The sequence below is a fragment of the Enhydra lutris genome, unplaced genomic scaffold, assembly GCF_002288905.1.
Source record: "Enhydra lutris kenyoni isolate GAN:26980312 unplaced genomic scaffold, ASM228890v2 scaffoldscaffold97, whole genome shotgun sequence".
Classification (NCBI taxonomy): domain Eukaryota; kingdom Metazoa; phylum Chordata; class Mammalia; order Carnivora; family Mustelidae; genus Enhydra; species Enhydra lutris.
This window is the reverse complement of record NW_019154181.1, coordinates 1,542,044-1,558,816: the sequence shown is the minus strand read 5'-3', so window position 1 is coordinate 1,558,816 and position 16,773 is coordinate 1,542,044. Positions and strand designations below refer to the sequence as shown.

Sequence of the window (16,773 nt, the reverse complement as noted above, 5' to 3'; positions counted from 1 at the left end):
AGTATTTTTAATATTAAAACAGCGCTAATCTTAACAAAATAACAAGAAAAAAACTCCAGGTACAATCTACAGGGAAACCCATCCTGACCGACCCCCCTCCCAACACGTGCACACACATATACACACACACACACACACACACACACTCCTCTAACTAGATCCCAATCACGCGGTCACACACGCACACACGTACTCGTGCACAGACTGGGGGGTGGAGGTGGGTGCTGGCCCAGGAGCAAGTACCAAAATAGTTTTAGAAATGCCCGTCCAGCCCAGCACAGGCGTTAGAAAAATACTCTTTGCAAAGGGGTTGGGGAAGGACGGTGTGTTGATGAGAGGTGGCGTGGGCTTGCCAGCCCCAGCTGTCTTCTCCCCATGGCACCTGGCCTCCAGGCGGCCAGCTGCCCACAGGAGGGGCCGCTGCAAATCTGCCCCAGAGGCTCAGGGCTGAGCCCCAGGCTCACAGCCCCGCACCGCCCTGGGATGGGGCGGGCAGGTCCTGGTGGAGGCCACAGGTTAGCAGATGTGGGTCTAGGCAAAGGGCCCAGGGAGTCCTGGATCCCAACTCCGAGCAGGGCAGTTGGGAGCCACGTAGTTTTGGCCTTCCTGGTAAAGGAAGAGAAGAGGGCTCAGAGAAAGGCAAGGAGCCCCAGAGGGGCCGACAGCCCTGCAGGGGCCACCACGCTGACTCCACCCCCCCCAGGGACAAGGGTCCTGCAGTGACAGCCGGAGGCGGGCTTGCTGAGCCGGAGCACTGTGCACATCCGGCCCCACGGTGGTCAGGCTTGGCAGCAGTAACCCCAACAATAGGAAGAGGGAGCTGGAGTGCAGGGCCACACTGGGTAGGGGCACCAGACAGCCAACAGGTGGGGCAGACCTAGGGACCCCCGACGCAGACCCCAGATCCAGGTCCTGCTCCCCGGGATCACCGGGCTGGACCTGACCACGTGAGCCCGAGGGATCTCATCTGCAAAACGCGCTGGCCAAGCCAGCCCCCAAGCCCCCAGCTGCCAGCGCTGCGACGCTGTTTGCTCTGGACCGGCTCCACACGCCACCTATGACATCCAGGAACTGACAGGCCGGCCCTGTTTTTCTAAGACCCGGGCATGAAAATCAGGGCCGTCAAACAGCACGGAGCGGGCCGACTCAGGGCCCTAAGCCCACAGCACCTTATTTGATCAGGATGGCGCAGGCTCGAGCCTCATCTTCTGCCAAGTTCCTCAGGTTTTCCGATTCCTCTGAAGAGCTGGGGGAGGGGATGGTAATCAGAAGGTCCTGGCGCCAGGCCCTTCCTTAGACGTCCGTGCCCGGGTCCGACAGAAGGGAGGCCGGAGGTGCAAGCAGGAGGCTGGGGAGCCTGGGGAGACCCTCCCGCACCCCACTCGCCCGTGTGCCTCACCCCAGGAAATCCTTCACGTCCTCCACCGTCACGTCCCCTGTCGTGTCCAGTGTGGTGTCCGCACTAGTGGCCGAGTCCATGGACATGGGCGAGAGCATGGCCTCAGGCGGCTCGGGGGTGTCTGCAGGGAGGAAGTGGTCAGGCCCCTGCCTGGAGCCCCACGGCACCGAGCACCCTCAGCACTCCACCTTCCATCCCCGCAGACCCGAGGACCTAGACCCAAACCCAGCCCACAGTGAGGCTTGGGACCACGGGCTGACCTCCAGCCCTCTCCTACCTAGCCTGCCCCATCCTGGGCTTCTAGCCAGGGCCAGGCTATTGCCTCCCACGGAAACCTGCCCCCACGTCTGAGCTGTGTGGAAGTCTGGCCACCTTTATTCCCCACCCCAGTCCCCCTTACCAGCTCCCTTGCTGTGGCCAGGATCTGGACTTCCATCGCGGCTCCGTGAGGCCAGGACGATGCCTGGGGTCCCGTTAGCCTGGCTCAGCTTGGGTGACTCTCGGAGCCTGTGGCTGCAGAGACGGGGTCATGATGGGGACCCCACACATGTCAGACCCTGCCTGCCCTCTCCCAGGCCCCAGGGTCAGAGAGGGGCGCCACCATGGAGGGCCACCCTCATTCCATGCAGAGTCAGGGCACGGCGATGAGAGCGCCCACGGTAGGCCTCCTGAGCTGGGCCTTCCACGCACCTGGCACGGGTGCTGTCTCGGGGCCAGCTGATGTCCAGAGAGCAGAGCGGCTCTGTGATATTCCGGGCACTTAGAGAGAAGCGTTCAAATTCAGACGGAGAAATCAAGTAAAAACCTGGAGGGGGTGCAGGAGAGGAGAGGGGTGCAGTTAGGGCTGGGACTCCAACCACAGCCCCTCAGCGGACTCCCCCTCCCCCCGGCCTCTGGGGCCGGTCCCGCGCCAGCCCTGGGGCCCCTCTCTGCCAACACTCCCCAGTGACCCTCCCAGCCCCGCTCAGGCCACCCGCCCCAGGAAGCCTTGCCCTCACCCTGGCCGTGGCGCGTGAAGACGCAGGAAGCGATGCCGCTGATGTCCTCCTTCCGGATACAGGAGTAGTGCACCTGCGGCCGCAGGCCAGGCACTGAGAACACGTGCACGTCGCCCAGGTTGGTGAGGCAGGCCAGGCAGGTCTCCGCGTAGTCCTCACAGGCCACACTGGCAAACGTGGCAAGTGCCACCTTGCGCACGCGACAGCCCTCGTGGGCCGTCAGCTTGAACTTGGTCTTGGCGCTCACCTTGGGCAGCGTGAACACCTGGCGGCGGGCGGGGCGGCCAGTGAGCAGAGCCTGGAGTCCCAAGCACAGGCAGCAGCCCCCACCCCGGACCCAGCCTGCGAGCGGGGCGTGCGCTGCTTGGCCACAGGGCCACATCCACCCAGGACCCACCCACCCCCAGCTACCCTCTCCTCACACTCCACCCAGGTTCCATGCTGCTCCGGGACACCTCCCAGGGCCCCGCCACCTGTGGCCAAACCAGCCACACTGGCTTGTGAGGGTCAGGTGGCTGCTATCCCCTCAGATCCCGCCCTCCAGCCAGGCAGAGCCCCAAGGAGTGCTCAGAGGGTCCTGGCGGGGACTCAGGGGGGCAGGAGGGTGCTGAGGGACTGCGGCCACCTGGGCTCTACAGGGGGTACCTGTACTAGCCAGGGGTGTCTCAGAAAGAGGGAGGGATCTCAGCAGATGAGGGGTACAGGGCAGTTTCTAGAGGGTCCAATGGTGTCTGGGCAGGAGCCTGGAGGGTCTTCCTGAGGCTTACCTTGAACTGCTCCTCAGACGCGATGAGCACGGCGTGGCCGCCCTGCATGTCAGGGGCCTGTGCCAGGTCCCGGGAGGCCTCATAGGGCTCGGGCAGTGGGCGGCCACGGCCATCCAGCACGGCGATGGCCACCACGGGGGCGCGGTGCATCAGCTGCACCTCCTTGCCCAGCACGGCCTCCACCGCCCGCTCGGGTCGCTTCTCGCCGCCTGCCGCTGCCGGCACCTCCAGCGCGTAGGCGAACACAGAGCCCGAGTTGGTGCCCGCCCACATGGTGGGTCCGTGGTGGGCCGCTGTGGGAGGCCGGGCCGGTGAGGCGGGCTGCCGGCCGCGCCCCACGGGCTCCTCCTCTCCCCTCCCAAGGCCCCAGAACCGCCTCTCCCCCGACCCACGCCTCCCCAGAGGCCAAGGCACGGTCCCGATGCTGCTGATGAAATGTGGGGCCTGGGATACAGCCCCCGCGAGGGGGAACGGCCTCGAAGACGTCTGCAGGCCCCCATCTACACCCGGGCCTCTAAACCCCGTCCCGCGGCACCCTCAGCCCCCAGCTCCGTACCAAGGGCCCCAGCCCTGACCGTTCCCCAACGCCACCGTACACCATCACCGGTCCCAGTGACAGACTCAGAACACCCTCACCCCACAGAGATGCTCCAGTGGGCTGTGGCCAACCCCCTTCAGGGTGCTTGCCACCTCACAGCCACACACGGAGCCCTCGGTCCGGGGCTGGAAGACACTGGGGCCCCCGGGGACACTGTCTCGCCAGCTTTGCCCATGTGAGCTGCAACTCTGGGGACAGGCCCTCCATGCGGAATCGGAGCAGGAGCCAGCAGGAAGTGCCAGTCACTGCCGTGAGCCCCTGATGAGCCGCTGGCCTCTGCAGCAGCCGCCAGGGGGAGCCAAACCCCCGGGGAAAGTCAGCAGCTCACACCGCAGCCCTGACAAGGGACACCGGCCACTGGGAAGCCGTGCCCCGTCGGCCGCCTCACAGGGACAGCAGAACGTGGTAAGGAGGGCTGCCACGTCCAATGAGAAGAGCCATGGGACAGAGGATCCCCAACATAAAAATGACACCGAGAGGGGGTGCTCCCCTCGCAGACCCAGGGACCGGAAGTCCCCTAAGTAAGATGCCAAGCAGGGCCAGACTAGATGCTGACCAAGCATAAGGAGCTGTTCTTGAGATGAATGGACAACGGCACCAGGAACCAAGCGTGCCTGGGGGGCCAGCTCCAGGCAGCATGCGGTCGGCTTTCCTCCTTCCCAGAAGGTGCAGTGCCCCCTACCAACATGGCCTAGATGGCCAGCTGAGGCCCATCCCCCCAGCCCATCCCCACCACCCCCGTCTCACCATCTCGAAGGAACGTGTCGGCAAAGTAGAGGCAGCGGACGACGCCGGAGAGGGAGTCGTCGGCGGAGCGGGGCTCGATGCGGCGCTGCACCGGGGTCATCTCCACGTCGTGGGGACACGCCTGCTCGGCCAGCTGCGCGTTGGCCTCCTGCAACTGGAGGGGCAGCGGCCTCCAGGACGCCGCCTCCCCCACAGCCCACTGCCCAACAGCCCGGCACCCTCCCCGCCCTGCCCTCACCACACCGGCCGGGGCAACCATGGCGACCAGACACCGGGCTCAGGGCCCAGGCCAGGGCCGGGGCCTGGCTCCGCGCGATGCCCAGGCTGCGGAGGCAGCTGGGCGGCACCCGGGCAGCCGAGCCCCGGCTCACCTTGCTGGTGGCATTGGCAGCCCGCTTCTTGCCCGAGACTCGGCTCTTGCGGATGCGCCGGAAGGACTGGCGCAGAGACTTCTTCAGGGACTTCACCCGGGACAGTGGGCCCTCCATGGCCAGAGAGTCATTGGGGTGAAGCGTGCACCTGCGGGCAGGCTACGTCAGCAGGGCCCGGAGCAGACTCCGGGAGTGGCCACCGTGCAGCCGCCGGCCCCGGGGGTCAGGAACCAGAGGCCCAGGGACGCTGCCCCACCATCCCAGCAGCTTCAAACTCCCCGGCGGTACTTCCCTTAAGAACAGGGCTGCCAGAGGGGCAGGGGGCTTTCAGGGCACCCTACCTCTGTTATCTCAGACCTTAAAAGGGGAAAGCGAGGCCCAGACAGGTGTAGGGGAACATCAGAGCTCCCACAGGAGGCTGAGGTCGGGGGTAGGGGCGGGGGGAGCAGTACAGACCCTGCATCACCAGGCTCCAGCCCCACCCCCCACACACCTGGCCAGCACTGGGCTCCTGCGCTGATAGTCGAAGAGGCCAAAGCCGTGACTGGTGCCAAAGGCCACGAGGCTCCACTCGGCATGGAGCGTGACAGCGGTGACAGCAGCTGGTGGCAGGCACTGAACCAGCACTCGGGGCTGGAAGCCAGCAGGCCACAGCAGCGGCCCCGTACGCGGACTCAGCCGCTCGTGGCCCTTCCACGTGAAGCCCTCTCGGTCCTGGAGGAGGTCCACGCTGGCCACACTGACGGCCTGCTCCAAGGGCACATCACTTAGCTCCAGCACCAGCACCTGAGCGCACAGTCAGGGTGGCGGAGGGGTCAGCATGGAGGAGGATGGGAGTAGCCAGGCCCCAGCCAAGCCTGCCAAGCCCATCAGGGTGGTCCCAGTGGTATTATCTCTAGTTCATCTACTTAATAAGCACTTACTGAATGCCTGCTGTATACCAGGACCTTCACTGAGCACTGGGGAACACAATGGTGACCAAGACGTGCTTCCTTGTTTTTTATGAGCCAAGTATCCCATTCCCCCAAGCCCGTCTCCATTAAACACACAGAGTATATACAGAGTACGAGGCATAAGGTATACAGAGTGTACTTTCTTACTAAGTTCTTATATTCTTATATATATTAAGGTATGCCTTAAGTATACCTTAAGGTATAAGGTGTAAGGTATACAAAATATAAGGTATACAGAGTATACCTTCTGTCTACTGCACGAGTACCAGTGACAAAGCAGTAACCAAGAGCCACTGGCCTTTGGAGCAAACTCCTTTCCACTCACCGGTCTCCCATTTAACAGTAAGTGCCCATAGAACACATATGTATCGTGCGGGGTGCTGGGGGCACCGCAGGGACTGAGCCCTGCTGGTCCCCACGCTCCCAGGGCTCACCTTACACTTGTGCTCCCGATCCCAGCCCCAACCCTCCGTGGTTCCCCAAGAGCCGGTGTCTAGCCTCAAGGCCCCCAACAGGTTCCACCTCCCTGGCCGGCCTCACCCCAGCCACCCTCACCTGGAGCCCCACTCTGAGTCAGATCTACTTCTTTCAGAAAGCCCTTGGAGACCTCAACCCGAAGCCGCCTCTGCCGTACCTGGCCTGCCGTGCCAGCCACCACCATCTGGGCCGTGTACTTGCACAGGGCCACCTTCTGCACACCGAGCCGAGGGTCATCACTGTAGGGATCAAAGCAGCCCACCTGCGGGGGCAGAATGGAGTGAGGACTCAGGGCAGGGCGGGGCCCAGGTCCCCAGAGCTCAGGGAGGTGCCCACCTTGCGAAAGGGGGGCCAGTCGTCCTCGGCGGCCTGGGCCAGGCTGTCAGCGTGCTCACAGTCTGTCTGGAAGAGGCCGGCTGTGCTGAGCTTGTAGAGCGGCCTCAGTGCCACGCCAGAGGCATCCCAGAACCGCACAGTCCCGTCCTCGTGGCTGCGGGGAAGGCGACGTCAGCCCCACCCCTGGTCCCCCTGCGCCTCCCCAGCCACTCACCCTGCGACCACTCACTGAGCACCCACTGCAGATGCCAAGCACTGACCAGACTCCCGCGGCACACAAGGACGCATCTACTGCAACGAGTGAACACATACTGAGCGCCCACTGTATACCTGACCCCATGAACCTGGGCCTCTCAAACAGGGTGAAAAGGGGTGGAAATAATCACCAGTGTGATGAGCAGGAGATGGTAGAGGAGAAAATGCAGGGAAGAGAGGACTACGGGCGTATCCAGGAAAGGCGCTCGGGAGCTAGCCACAGCGCAGAAGGATCAGCTGGGGCATGGGGCAGCCATGTAGGCAGAGCAGCAGGAAGCCTGAGGAGGCTGGGAGGAAGCAGGGAGGGGAAATAGGGGGCAGGAGCAGACAGATCTGGGGTGCAGCCTCAGGACACAGCTGCAGGGCCCACGTCAGGGGCCTCCGCGCAGTGGTGAGAACCCAGAGCCAGGGTGTGAAAAGGTGCCTGAGTCTCTGGGGCCGGTTGGGACACTTCCAGAGCCACGATCAGTTCCCCAGCAGGGCAGGGGATGCTGGAACCAGAGGCCTGAGGGTTCCAGCACAGGCAGGCAGCAGAGGCAAGGCAGGAAGCTAGGGCCTGAGTCACTGGGCACGTCAGCGCCCGCCAGGCCCAGGCTGGGCTCTGCAACACCTGCCCAGGGCAGATCCGCGTGGGCCAGCCCAGATTTTCCGGTCCCAGGGCAGGCCGGGTGGGTGGAGCTCAGTTCCAGACCAAAAGGCAGGGCAGGGCGGGGCCTTAAACCAGGGCCTAGGGAAGCTTCATCCTAAGCCACCCTGCAGGAGAGGGGGTGGCCTGGTCTCACCAGGGGCGGGGCCTGGCTCACCAGGCAGGTCAGTATCCACCAGGCCCCGAACAGGCTCTCCCGCACCTGTGGGGCCTGCACCAGGCCCCATCTGCATACACACACACACACACACACACACACGCATACACACGTCACACCTGTGCTTGACCACAGAACACACATCTGCCTACCCTGTCAGCAGCAGCCCTCGCTGGGATGGCTCCTGGGCCAGGTTCCGGCCCCCAGTGATGGGCCAGCTCTGGGAGAGGGAGGCAGAGATTTGGAAGCAGAAGGTCAGGACAAATGCCTTCTTCTCACCCTGGGCCTGGCACCCAGGGCCCAAACTGCCTCTGAGTTCCCTATGCACGTCTGCCACATTCCCCACTCCAGGCCTGGGCCTGGCCAGAGCCTGGATCACCACTGCCATCCTCCACCCCCCACCCAACCCTCACCCCGCAGGAGGCCCTCGGGCACATACCGAGGAGCTGGAGGCAGGCTGCGGGCTCTGCTGCTCACCAGCACTCACGATGCGGGCCCACAGCTTGGCAGGGACATTGGCGACGTGTGCAGAGCAGGTGATTGCGGATGAGTGCAGTGGGGCCAGGTACGGGGCGGGCACGGCAGGCCAGCCGGGCGTCTGCAGGTCCAGCACGACCAGCTCCTCCTCGAGCAGCACGGCCAGGGCCTGGGGCTCATCGAACTCTGCGGGACGAGGGCTAGGTGAGCCCAGTGGCAGGGGGCACGGGGCATGGAGCACGGGCCAGGGCGGGCACACACCATCCTCAGGCCGTGTGCTGTGCACCGTGAAGAAGTCGATGATGCGGGAAGTGAAGTCCAGCGTCACCAGGGTCTCGGCCCGGAGCACACTCACACAGTGGCGGTCACCGTAGCTGGCACGGGGCATGCCTCCACTGAAGATGATGAAGTGGTCCCTGCAGGGCCGGCAGGGGAGCTGCGTGAGCCACAGGGCCACAGGTGCACACTGCCCAGCCCAGGGAGAGCGATGCAGGCCGTCCCTGCGCCCCTGCGCCCACCCTACTCCCCGCTGCAGACACAGCCCCCAGCCCGCATCTGAGAACCCGCTCCCCACCTACCCAGATTCACAGTTTCGCCACAGAATCTTGTTAATGGCTTTGCAGGGGAAGGGGCCTGGAGGGGTGGGACAGTGTCGGGCTCACTCACTCGCCAGGACGGGAAGGGCCCCAGGTCACATTTCTCCAAGCTTCTCCCATTCCTAGTCTGCCTCCATCGCTCCCCACCTCGCAGCTGCTTCCTGACTCCCAGAGGGGAAGGCCCACTATCCCACCGCGCACCCCCCCCCAGCGGGCTCACCTTTGAGGATGGCGCTTGGCACCACCGCCTTCCACCAGTCCTCTTGGACATCCCCACCAAGGCCAGGCAGCCCCAAGTGCCTGAGTTTGGGGTCACGGGCCAACCCCATGCTCAGGCGGCAGGAGCCGCCCTCGGCCTCCCCGGCACTCACCATATGGCGTGGTGGCCACTGTGGGCTGGGTCATCGGGGAGTCGCCGGCGTCGGCGGACCAGACGGCGTAGCTGCCGTCGCTGTGGGAGCTGACCAGCGTGCTGCCGCTGCGTTCCCAGCACAGGCTCTCCAGCTGCTGCTGGGCAGGCGGGGAGTGTGAGCAGGGGTGTGAGCAGAGGGCCTCGGCGGCGGGCGCCGGCCTCCCCCACATACCTGGTTACCCAGGAAGACGCGGTCTGCGCACTGTGCCGCCTGGTTCCAGATGACCAGCAGGCCTCGGCTGTAGCCGATGAGGATCTTGGTGGGGTCCCGCAGGTGTCCCTGGAGTGACTCCACGGGGCCCAGTGCCTTCCCACACCGGTAGTCGTCTGGCACGCTGAGGAGGGGCTCACGTGAGCTGACAGGAGCACCCCGAGGCCCGGACTAGCTGCTGGGGGGCCCGCCTGCCTCTCACCTGCGAAGAACCTCGTCCGGGACAAGAGTCCGCCCCTCGAGCAGTGTCAGGGTGGGAACATCCAGGAAGAAGATGCTGCCGCCCTCAGTGCCCAGGGCTGCCATGTCACCAGCCGCCACCAGCAGGACCACTGTGACGCGGGCAAGGCTGAGCGGGCCACTGCACAGGAGGAGGGGAGGCAGGTGAGGGTGAGCCCAGGCCCTGCTAAGGAGGGGTATGGATGGGGCGGGGCTGCTCATGACGGCCCCCCTGTGCTCACAGAGGCCCGGTTCTCGAGTGGGCTGGCACACCGGGAAGGCGACGGTGTAATTAGCGCACTCAATTATTCATCAGGATGTTGGGAAGGAGAGGGATAAAAATAGGTTCCCCAGGTCTTAGAGACAGACTCCCGAGCCCCTCCCACTCACTAGGAGGGGAAGGCAGGAACCAGGCCAGCGCCCAGGCCAGGACCAAGGGCTCCAGGACACACACGACCCTCCTGAGCCTGACCCGGGAACCCCAGTCACCAGCCCACGGATGGCCCCGACTTCACTGGAGGTGCCCCAGACTGACCCTGCCTGCAGAGGATGAGAGACCTCCCCTGGGGGACCCATCTCAAGGGGAGGGCTGGATGTGTGGGGGGTCTCACTCAGCCCTCAGCAGGAGCAGGACAAGCTGCCCACTCAGGCAGTACAGGATTCTTGAAGGGTTAAGGACTTGCCCACACTGACCGTTTCAGGAAGGGCCAGTAGGGCCAGGGACCGAGAGGCCCCTTACACTCTCACCGGGGGTCCAGGCCCACTCAGTTGCCCCCAAAATGTCTTCTCTGGCACCTCACACAGCCTGGTGGGACCCTCCTTGCCCCCAAACTTGCCCTGTCAGCCATGCACTTTACGGCCCATTACCCCACCCCCAACCATGAACAGCCCTAGTCACCACCAGAGCATCACCTGAGACTCAGCCGGGACCCCCTATTTAACACCCGAAAAATCCACCAGAACCCAGGCGCAGCTCGATGGACTCCGTCCCCCGAAGCCCAGGGCAGGGGTCCTAGGCCCACAGCAGAGGCCAGCTCCCACTACCTCCACCAGGCTCCCCCAGGCCCCGCAGCTCATCCCCAGCCAAGTCGTTTGGTACCTGGCCCCATCAAAGCCCGGCCGACTCGGTGGCTGGAAGCTGAGAGCCTCCTCCAGGTGAGCGCAGCCGTTGCGGTGGGCAATCTCCCAGAGGTGCAGGCTGCTATCGTCCAACAGGGTCAGGAGGCGGCCCTGGTGGATGAGCAGAGACAGAGACCGGGCTAGTCGGGGGCTGGGCAGGGCACAGAGGCTGGGGCAGCCGTGGAGGGGAGAGGCTCACCTGGCCAGGCAGGAAGTGCATCTGGGTGACAGTGGCTGTGTCCTGGTGCAGGCCGGTAAACTCCACACCAGGTGCACCATAGCTGAGTGCAGAGGTCAAGGGCAGAAGCAGGCACGGGAGATCCTCCCTTCCAAGAACCCTCCAATGGGCCCCCGCCAGGCCTGCCCTCCAAGGTCCAAGGAGGGACACCCGTCCTTGAAGAAGCACCGGTCTGTACCCCCAAGATACCCCCAGGCTCAGAGAGCAGGCTTCACTCTGCGCTGCAAGTTGGTACTATGTGACCTTTACTTCCTCATCTGTAAAATGGGCTTGTGAGTCCCACTCCCACCTTGTAGGGCTGATGCAGGGCAAGTGAGAATACAAACACACCCAGCACCTTTGGGCCAGGTCTGGCACATGGCCAGGCTCCCGTTCTGTGTCAGCCTCAGAGCATGTCTGTGTACATTAAGAGCTGGGCCCCGCAGGTTGGGATCACACAGGCAGAGAGGCCAGGCCAGGCCTGGGCACGGAAGCCTGGGGCACAGCAGAGTCCAGGCTGCCTCTTCCCACAGCTCCAGGCCAACCTCCAGCTGCAAGCAAGGACATCGAACTCCCCCTGCGACTGGCAGCCAGCAGCCCCTGCTGTGATCGGGAGAGGCCGGGACCAGCCCATTTCATCGACATTGCACGGAGGCTTGGGAAGGTTGGGTGAGTTGCCGCAAGTCCCTGGGGTCAGTGCCAGAGTCAAGACGGCAGCTCCAGACAGCTCCAGGTCCGACAGTGGTCTGACAGGGGTCTGAAGGGGGTGGGGAGGGGGGTCAGGAGGGAGGGCTAGGGAGGGGTCAGCGTTGCCCAGCAACAACACAGGGGCTCGTTGCTTTGGAGCTAGAGCTGGGATTCCCTGCAGGAACCAGAACACAAGAAGAGGGGACAAAAGAGAGGGCAGGAGCTGCTGGGCGGGAACCAGGGTTGCCAAGGAGACGGCTGCCCTTGAGGGGGAGGGGTAGCTGCTGTGGCCAGCCTCAGTTTCCCAACCCAGGGCTCTGGTAGTTTGGGGGAAGGAAGGAGGGGAAAGAGGAGGGCCCCAGCCTCCTCCTCTGGGGCTGTCTCCTCACGAGTACATCAGGTTCTTTGTGAGCACGCAGAGCCCGTGCACGAGAAACACCATGGAGGGACAGCTCAAGCGGCTACCAGAGTCGCCTGGACAAGGGACTGAGCAAGGGGCTGCGGGAACACAATACACGTGCAGGGAGGGTACAACAGCACCGAGAGGGGCAGGAGCAGGCCGGGGCTGGTGGAGGGCGGTTCAGGGCAAGGGATCCAAGCACTGTCCCCTCCCCACCCCATTCCCTGCTCCACGGTGCCTCCCTGGGAGTCCATGGGATAGGAAGGGCACCCCAGCCCCGCCACACCTCCTAGGGAAGGCGGACTCGCAAACTATAGGCCCAGTCGCCCACCCGTGACCGGCCACCTGCCCTGGGGTGGGAAGGCCCCCATGCCCACCCCACCCCTTTCCAGGCATTGACTCATTTTTTGGCCAACCAACGTCCCCAGTGAGGGTACTGAGAGCTGGAGGATCACGGAGCACGGGGGGAGGGCAGGCAGCCCAAAGTGGGCCCTTCCCTCGGTTTCCCCACCCGAGGGGCTTCCCCAAGAAAAGCAGCAGGGGTGGGGTCCTCCGTAGCAGGCAGGGAGGCAGTCAGCTGCCGGCGTGCCCCCACCCCCCCCCCCCCCCCCGCCGGCAGGAAAAAGCCCGCCTTGTGCAGCTCACACGGCCCATTGTGCAGCCGCCGGCACCCAGGTGGGGGCCGCGCCGCGCTCACCATGCTGAGCCTGGCACAGCCCCCAGCCCCTCGGCCGCACACATGTGTCTTCACATTCGCACACACGTGTATGCCTGGTCACCAGGGCAAGGCCCGCTAGGCGACCCTGGCCCACTCGCCACCCCTGCTGGGTACCGCGCCTGGCCAGCCTCCCGGCCCAGTGTTCCCGGTCAGTTGCTGGAGCAGTGGCAGGGTCGCCTAGGTAACTTGCCGGCTGAAACGCAGCTAGGGACAGCTGTGACCACTACAAGCTGACCCCTCCCCCACAACCATTTCTGTAAAGAAGTCTCAGGGCAGAGGCTGCACCAACTCCACCAGGACCCAGGCACTGACTGCGGCCTCCTGGGGTGGGCCAGGCCCCAGGAGTCGGCACATAGGGGGCTGCGAGCAGGAGGACTGGCCCTGAAGGCCTCGGTACGCAAAGGATACATCTTGACGGCCCCAGACCTCGTGCCGATGGCCATGATGCGGAGCTCTGGGTCAAAGGCCAGGGCGCTGGGCTGGTTGGGGAAGCCATGCTCCACGGTCTGCAGGGGGAGGGGAGGGCATGGGCAGCGGCACGCAGCCCCTGGCCCACCTGAGGCCCACCCCAAGGCAGCCTCCAGACTAGTGTAGCTGCACGGTGAGGATGGGCGCCTGTCCATCTGAGCTCCGCACCTCAGTGTTCCCAACTCTGAAACAGGTGATCACATCTGCAACCCATACCTCACAGGCCTCCCCCGGCCAAGACCTTGTCCTCTGCACCCACGTCCGGCCCGCCCTGTGCAGGGCTCTGGCAACAGAGAGAAGCAGGACCCCCAAGGTGCAGGCACAGAAGTCGACCCTACCCGTCCCACAGAGTGGGGCTCTGTGCCCCACTCCTGGAGGTGAGCTGCCATGCTTTCTGAGGTCCCATATGATGTGTGTGGCACTCCCCACGGGCCCCACTGGAGATCGGAGGGCAACACCCGGGATCAGCTCGTCCGGCTCCCCCAGGGCGTCTCCTTCTGGCAGGGCCTGTCCCATGGCAGACTCCAGCCCTCCGGGTTCTCAGTCCTTCCTTCCACTGGCTCATGCTTTCGGCCACCTTCCCACATCCACCATGGAACTCCCACTCATCCCCAGAGGCCTGCCTGAAGGGGCTCCCACCCTGTCTTCAACACCAATGCGGGACACCACAAGTGGGCGCAGGCATCTCCTGACCAGTGCCTCAGTAAGGCACACATTTCAAACGAAACCGTGGTCCCAGGCCTGCTGCCCCAGCCTCCCTCCTGCTTCAACCAATCTAGGCCAGGGACTGCACCCTCTCTGCAGCTGGCTTGGATCACCACATTCTCCAAGCCTCCTCAGTCTCCCATGTGGGCACTAGGGGCAGTGAGGCCACTGAGGACAGAGTCGCCCATTTGGCTGGCAGTGCAGGGGGTAGGGGGGAGTGCCCTTCCTTTTCCCACCAGCCTCGCCATGTCCGTACTAGAGCTGACCAGGTCTAGCCAGTCCCATCCTCTGCTCAGGGCCTTCTCCGAGCTCCCACCTCACCACCTGGCCCCTCTCTGTCCTCCTCCTCTCTCTCTCCCCCAACTTCTTTGACTCCAGGCCCAACGGCCTTCTGCTCTCCTCCAATTGACTAGGCAGGCTCCTGCCTCAGGACCTTTGCATCTACTGTCCCTCTACCTGGAAAGTGCTTCACCCAGCATTCCCCAAGGAGGGCTCCTCCCCATTACTCAGGTCTCAGCTCAGGAGTCACCTCCTCAAAGCCCTCCCTGAATCACCCTGCTCTAGCGGCTCCCTGTCCCCACACTCCCTACCCTCACCCTACTTTATTGTATCCCCAACACTGGCCATCATCCTAACTGCTGCATATTTCACTCTTCTGCTTTGGCTTTTCACTGCCTCCCCCATGAGTACCTCAGCACCCCAAGTGAAGAGGCATTTGTCCCTTTTGGGTCACTATGGTGTGTCCTCAATACCTAGAAGGGGGCCCTCACACAGGAGAAGCTCAGGATATAAAGTGACATAGACTGGACATCCCATGGGCAAGGTGCGGGCAGGAGAGGGATCTGGATGCAAGACAGTCCAAAGTCCACGCTTGCTTCTGACACTCGCCACCACTCAGGATCTAGGACCCATTTGTTCTCTAGTGATCGCCTATCTCCTATTGTGACCAAGTCCCTTGCCCCAAACTACACCAACGCTGCCCACTCAGAATGGGGCCTCACTCTCCTGAGCAGGGAGCCCTTGGCTTCTGCCAACCCAGGCCCAGCCAGGAGGACCCACCATCTATCTCCAGTCTCCACTTCACAGTCCCTGACTCACTTGTCCCCACCATCCTCCTCGCATCTTACAGGGGCTCACACACACAGTCACCCAGCGCACCAAGGGAACCAGCTGGGAGACCCTGGACACCAGCCACCCTTCTGGGTTCCCCAGGCCCCTGAAAACTTCTCAGCCACCACGTCTGAAGGCCCTGGCAGCCCCAAACCCTGCCTGCCCTGAGAGACATTCCCACCTCGGCCACTTCACCTCTAGCCATTCCAGAGCCTTCTCCTGAACAAGGGTCTCCTCGCGTCTGGCTCAGGACCACAGCAGCCCATCCAAAAATCCCTGCCCCTCAAGACTCAAGTCATATCTTGTTGACAAGGGGCCACAAGGACAGAGAGCCCCAGCGCAGTCTGCGACTTTGGGCAAGTCATCATCCCTCTCTGAATCTCAATTTTCTCACCCGTATAATGGGAACAATAACTCTAATCCCCGAGAACAGTGAGGGGCTGTGCAATCAGAGGTTGGGAGTAAAAGTGAGGGCAGAAGAAACACCCCAGAAGTTAGCAATGGAAAGACGGGGGCCTGGATCTACCACACATCAGCGCAAAAGCTGGGCAGAGGAGGGAGCTGAAGGCAGCCCCTTTCCCATGGCCCCCTCTTGCCCTACCCAGGAAAAGAAAGGAAGGAGCAACCACCTCCACCTTGGCCCAAAGGATAGGTCAGTTGGACCATGTGACACAGGGAGCCAGAGCCCACAGCAGGGAAAAAGGTGGCCCCATTTCATAGCAAAGGAAACTGAGACCCCAAGAGTTGAAGTGTAGATGCCTACACAGCCAGCCAGGCATCTTCCCTGGAGCCCCCAGCAGAGCAGGGCAGGTCAGAGACCCGGAAGGCATAGCCTAGGGCCTTGGGGGAGGGGAGGAGGGGAACCTGGACGGGATTTCCCAGCCCCACCCCCCACAACATCTGCCTCCATTCCTCACCCCTCCCCACCGGCCTGGGTGCGAAAGCAAAACAAACTGGGGCCCTGGGCTGCCCCAAGGGCTGAGCAGGGTCTCTGAGGTCCCCCAAAGGAAGAGAGAGAAAGAGATAGCAAGAGCCAGGGGGAGAGTTCCCAAAGACTGCACAGAGACGCATGTAGGCAATGAGACACGCAGGAGAGACAGGCGAAGACTCAGAGATCAAGAGACAGAAAGAGATGAAGGAAGGCAGAGAAGGGATACGCAGAGACACACAGGGACAGAGGCAGACAGGCTGAGGATAGGGAGGTGATCCTGGGCAGAGACGGGCAGAGACCCAGAGGCATGCAAAGAGTCGCACGGAGAGAGACACACACACAGACCCAAGTACACAGAGATCCGCATAGCCAGGGCCAGTGAGGCCCACAGGGACCCGGAGGAGCTGACTCGGAAAGTCAGCGAGGGACCCAGACCCACCCAGAGTCCGAGAGTGGAGCAGGGGAGGAGACGAGAAGTGGGGCCCGCCGAGGGGCGCGCGGCCCGCTCCTCGCGCCGCGCCCCAGCTGGGCGCCCCCTCCCCCCGGGCCCGACGTGGCTCCGGCCCCCGGGCCCCCGGCTTTGGCCCTCGGGCCCTCGGGCCCCCGGCCCGCCCCCTCCCGCCCCCTCCCGCCCTCTGTCGCCCTCTGCCCAAACCACCACCGCCGCCGCCGCCGCCGCACCTTGTTGAAGGCAAAGAGCTCCTGCTTGAGCTTCTCGCGCTGCGGGTCGGCGCCCTGCCGCCGGAACCGAAACTTCATCATCTTGCGTCCGGCTGCCGGCGCCGCGCCCGCCGCCGCC

General features: G+C 63.8%; 1 protein-coding gene across 2 annotated transcripts; it reads right to left on the bottom strand.

Moving 5' to 3' along the window:
• Positions 1 to 26: 26 nt before the first annotated feature.
• On the bottom strand, positions 27 to 16,743 carry LOC111139221 (LLGL1, scribble cell polarity complex component). Of its 2 annotated transcripts, XM_022491423.1 has the most exons (22): positions 16,656 to 16,743; positions 13,169 to 13,266; positions 10,938 to 11,019; positions 10,719 to 10,849; positions 9,603 to 9,761; positions 9,362 to 9,524; positions 9,149 to 9,284; positions 8,760 to 8,814; positions 8,443 to 8,597; positions 8,144 to 8,367; positions 7,857 to 7,924; positions 6,647 to 6,800; positions 6,468 to 6,572; positions 5,374 to 5,666; positions 4,881 to 5,028; positions 4,510 to 4,663; positions 3,165 to 3,457; positions 2,398 to 2,662; positions 2,090 to 2,204; positions 1,800 to 1,912; positions 1,400 to 1,520; positions 27 to 1,246 (listed from the first exon to the last, which is right to left on the bottom strand). In XM_022491423.1, exons 1-22 carry the CDS (start codon positions 16,734 to 16,736, stop codon positions 1,171 to 1,173), a joined length of 3,189 nt encoding a protein of 1,062 aa, XP_022347131.1. In that variant the 5' UTR covers positions 16,737 to 16,743; the 3' UTR covers positions 27 to 1,170. The 2 variants fall into 2 exon arrangements, with proteins under 2 accessions (XP_022347131.1, XP_022347130.1); XM_022491422.1 differs by lacking the exon at positions 16,656 to 16,743 and having other exon boundaries at positions 13,169 to 13,383.
• Positions 16,744 to 16,773: the final 30 nt, after the last annotated feature.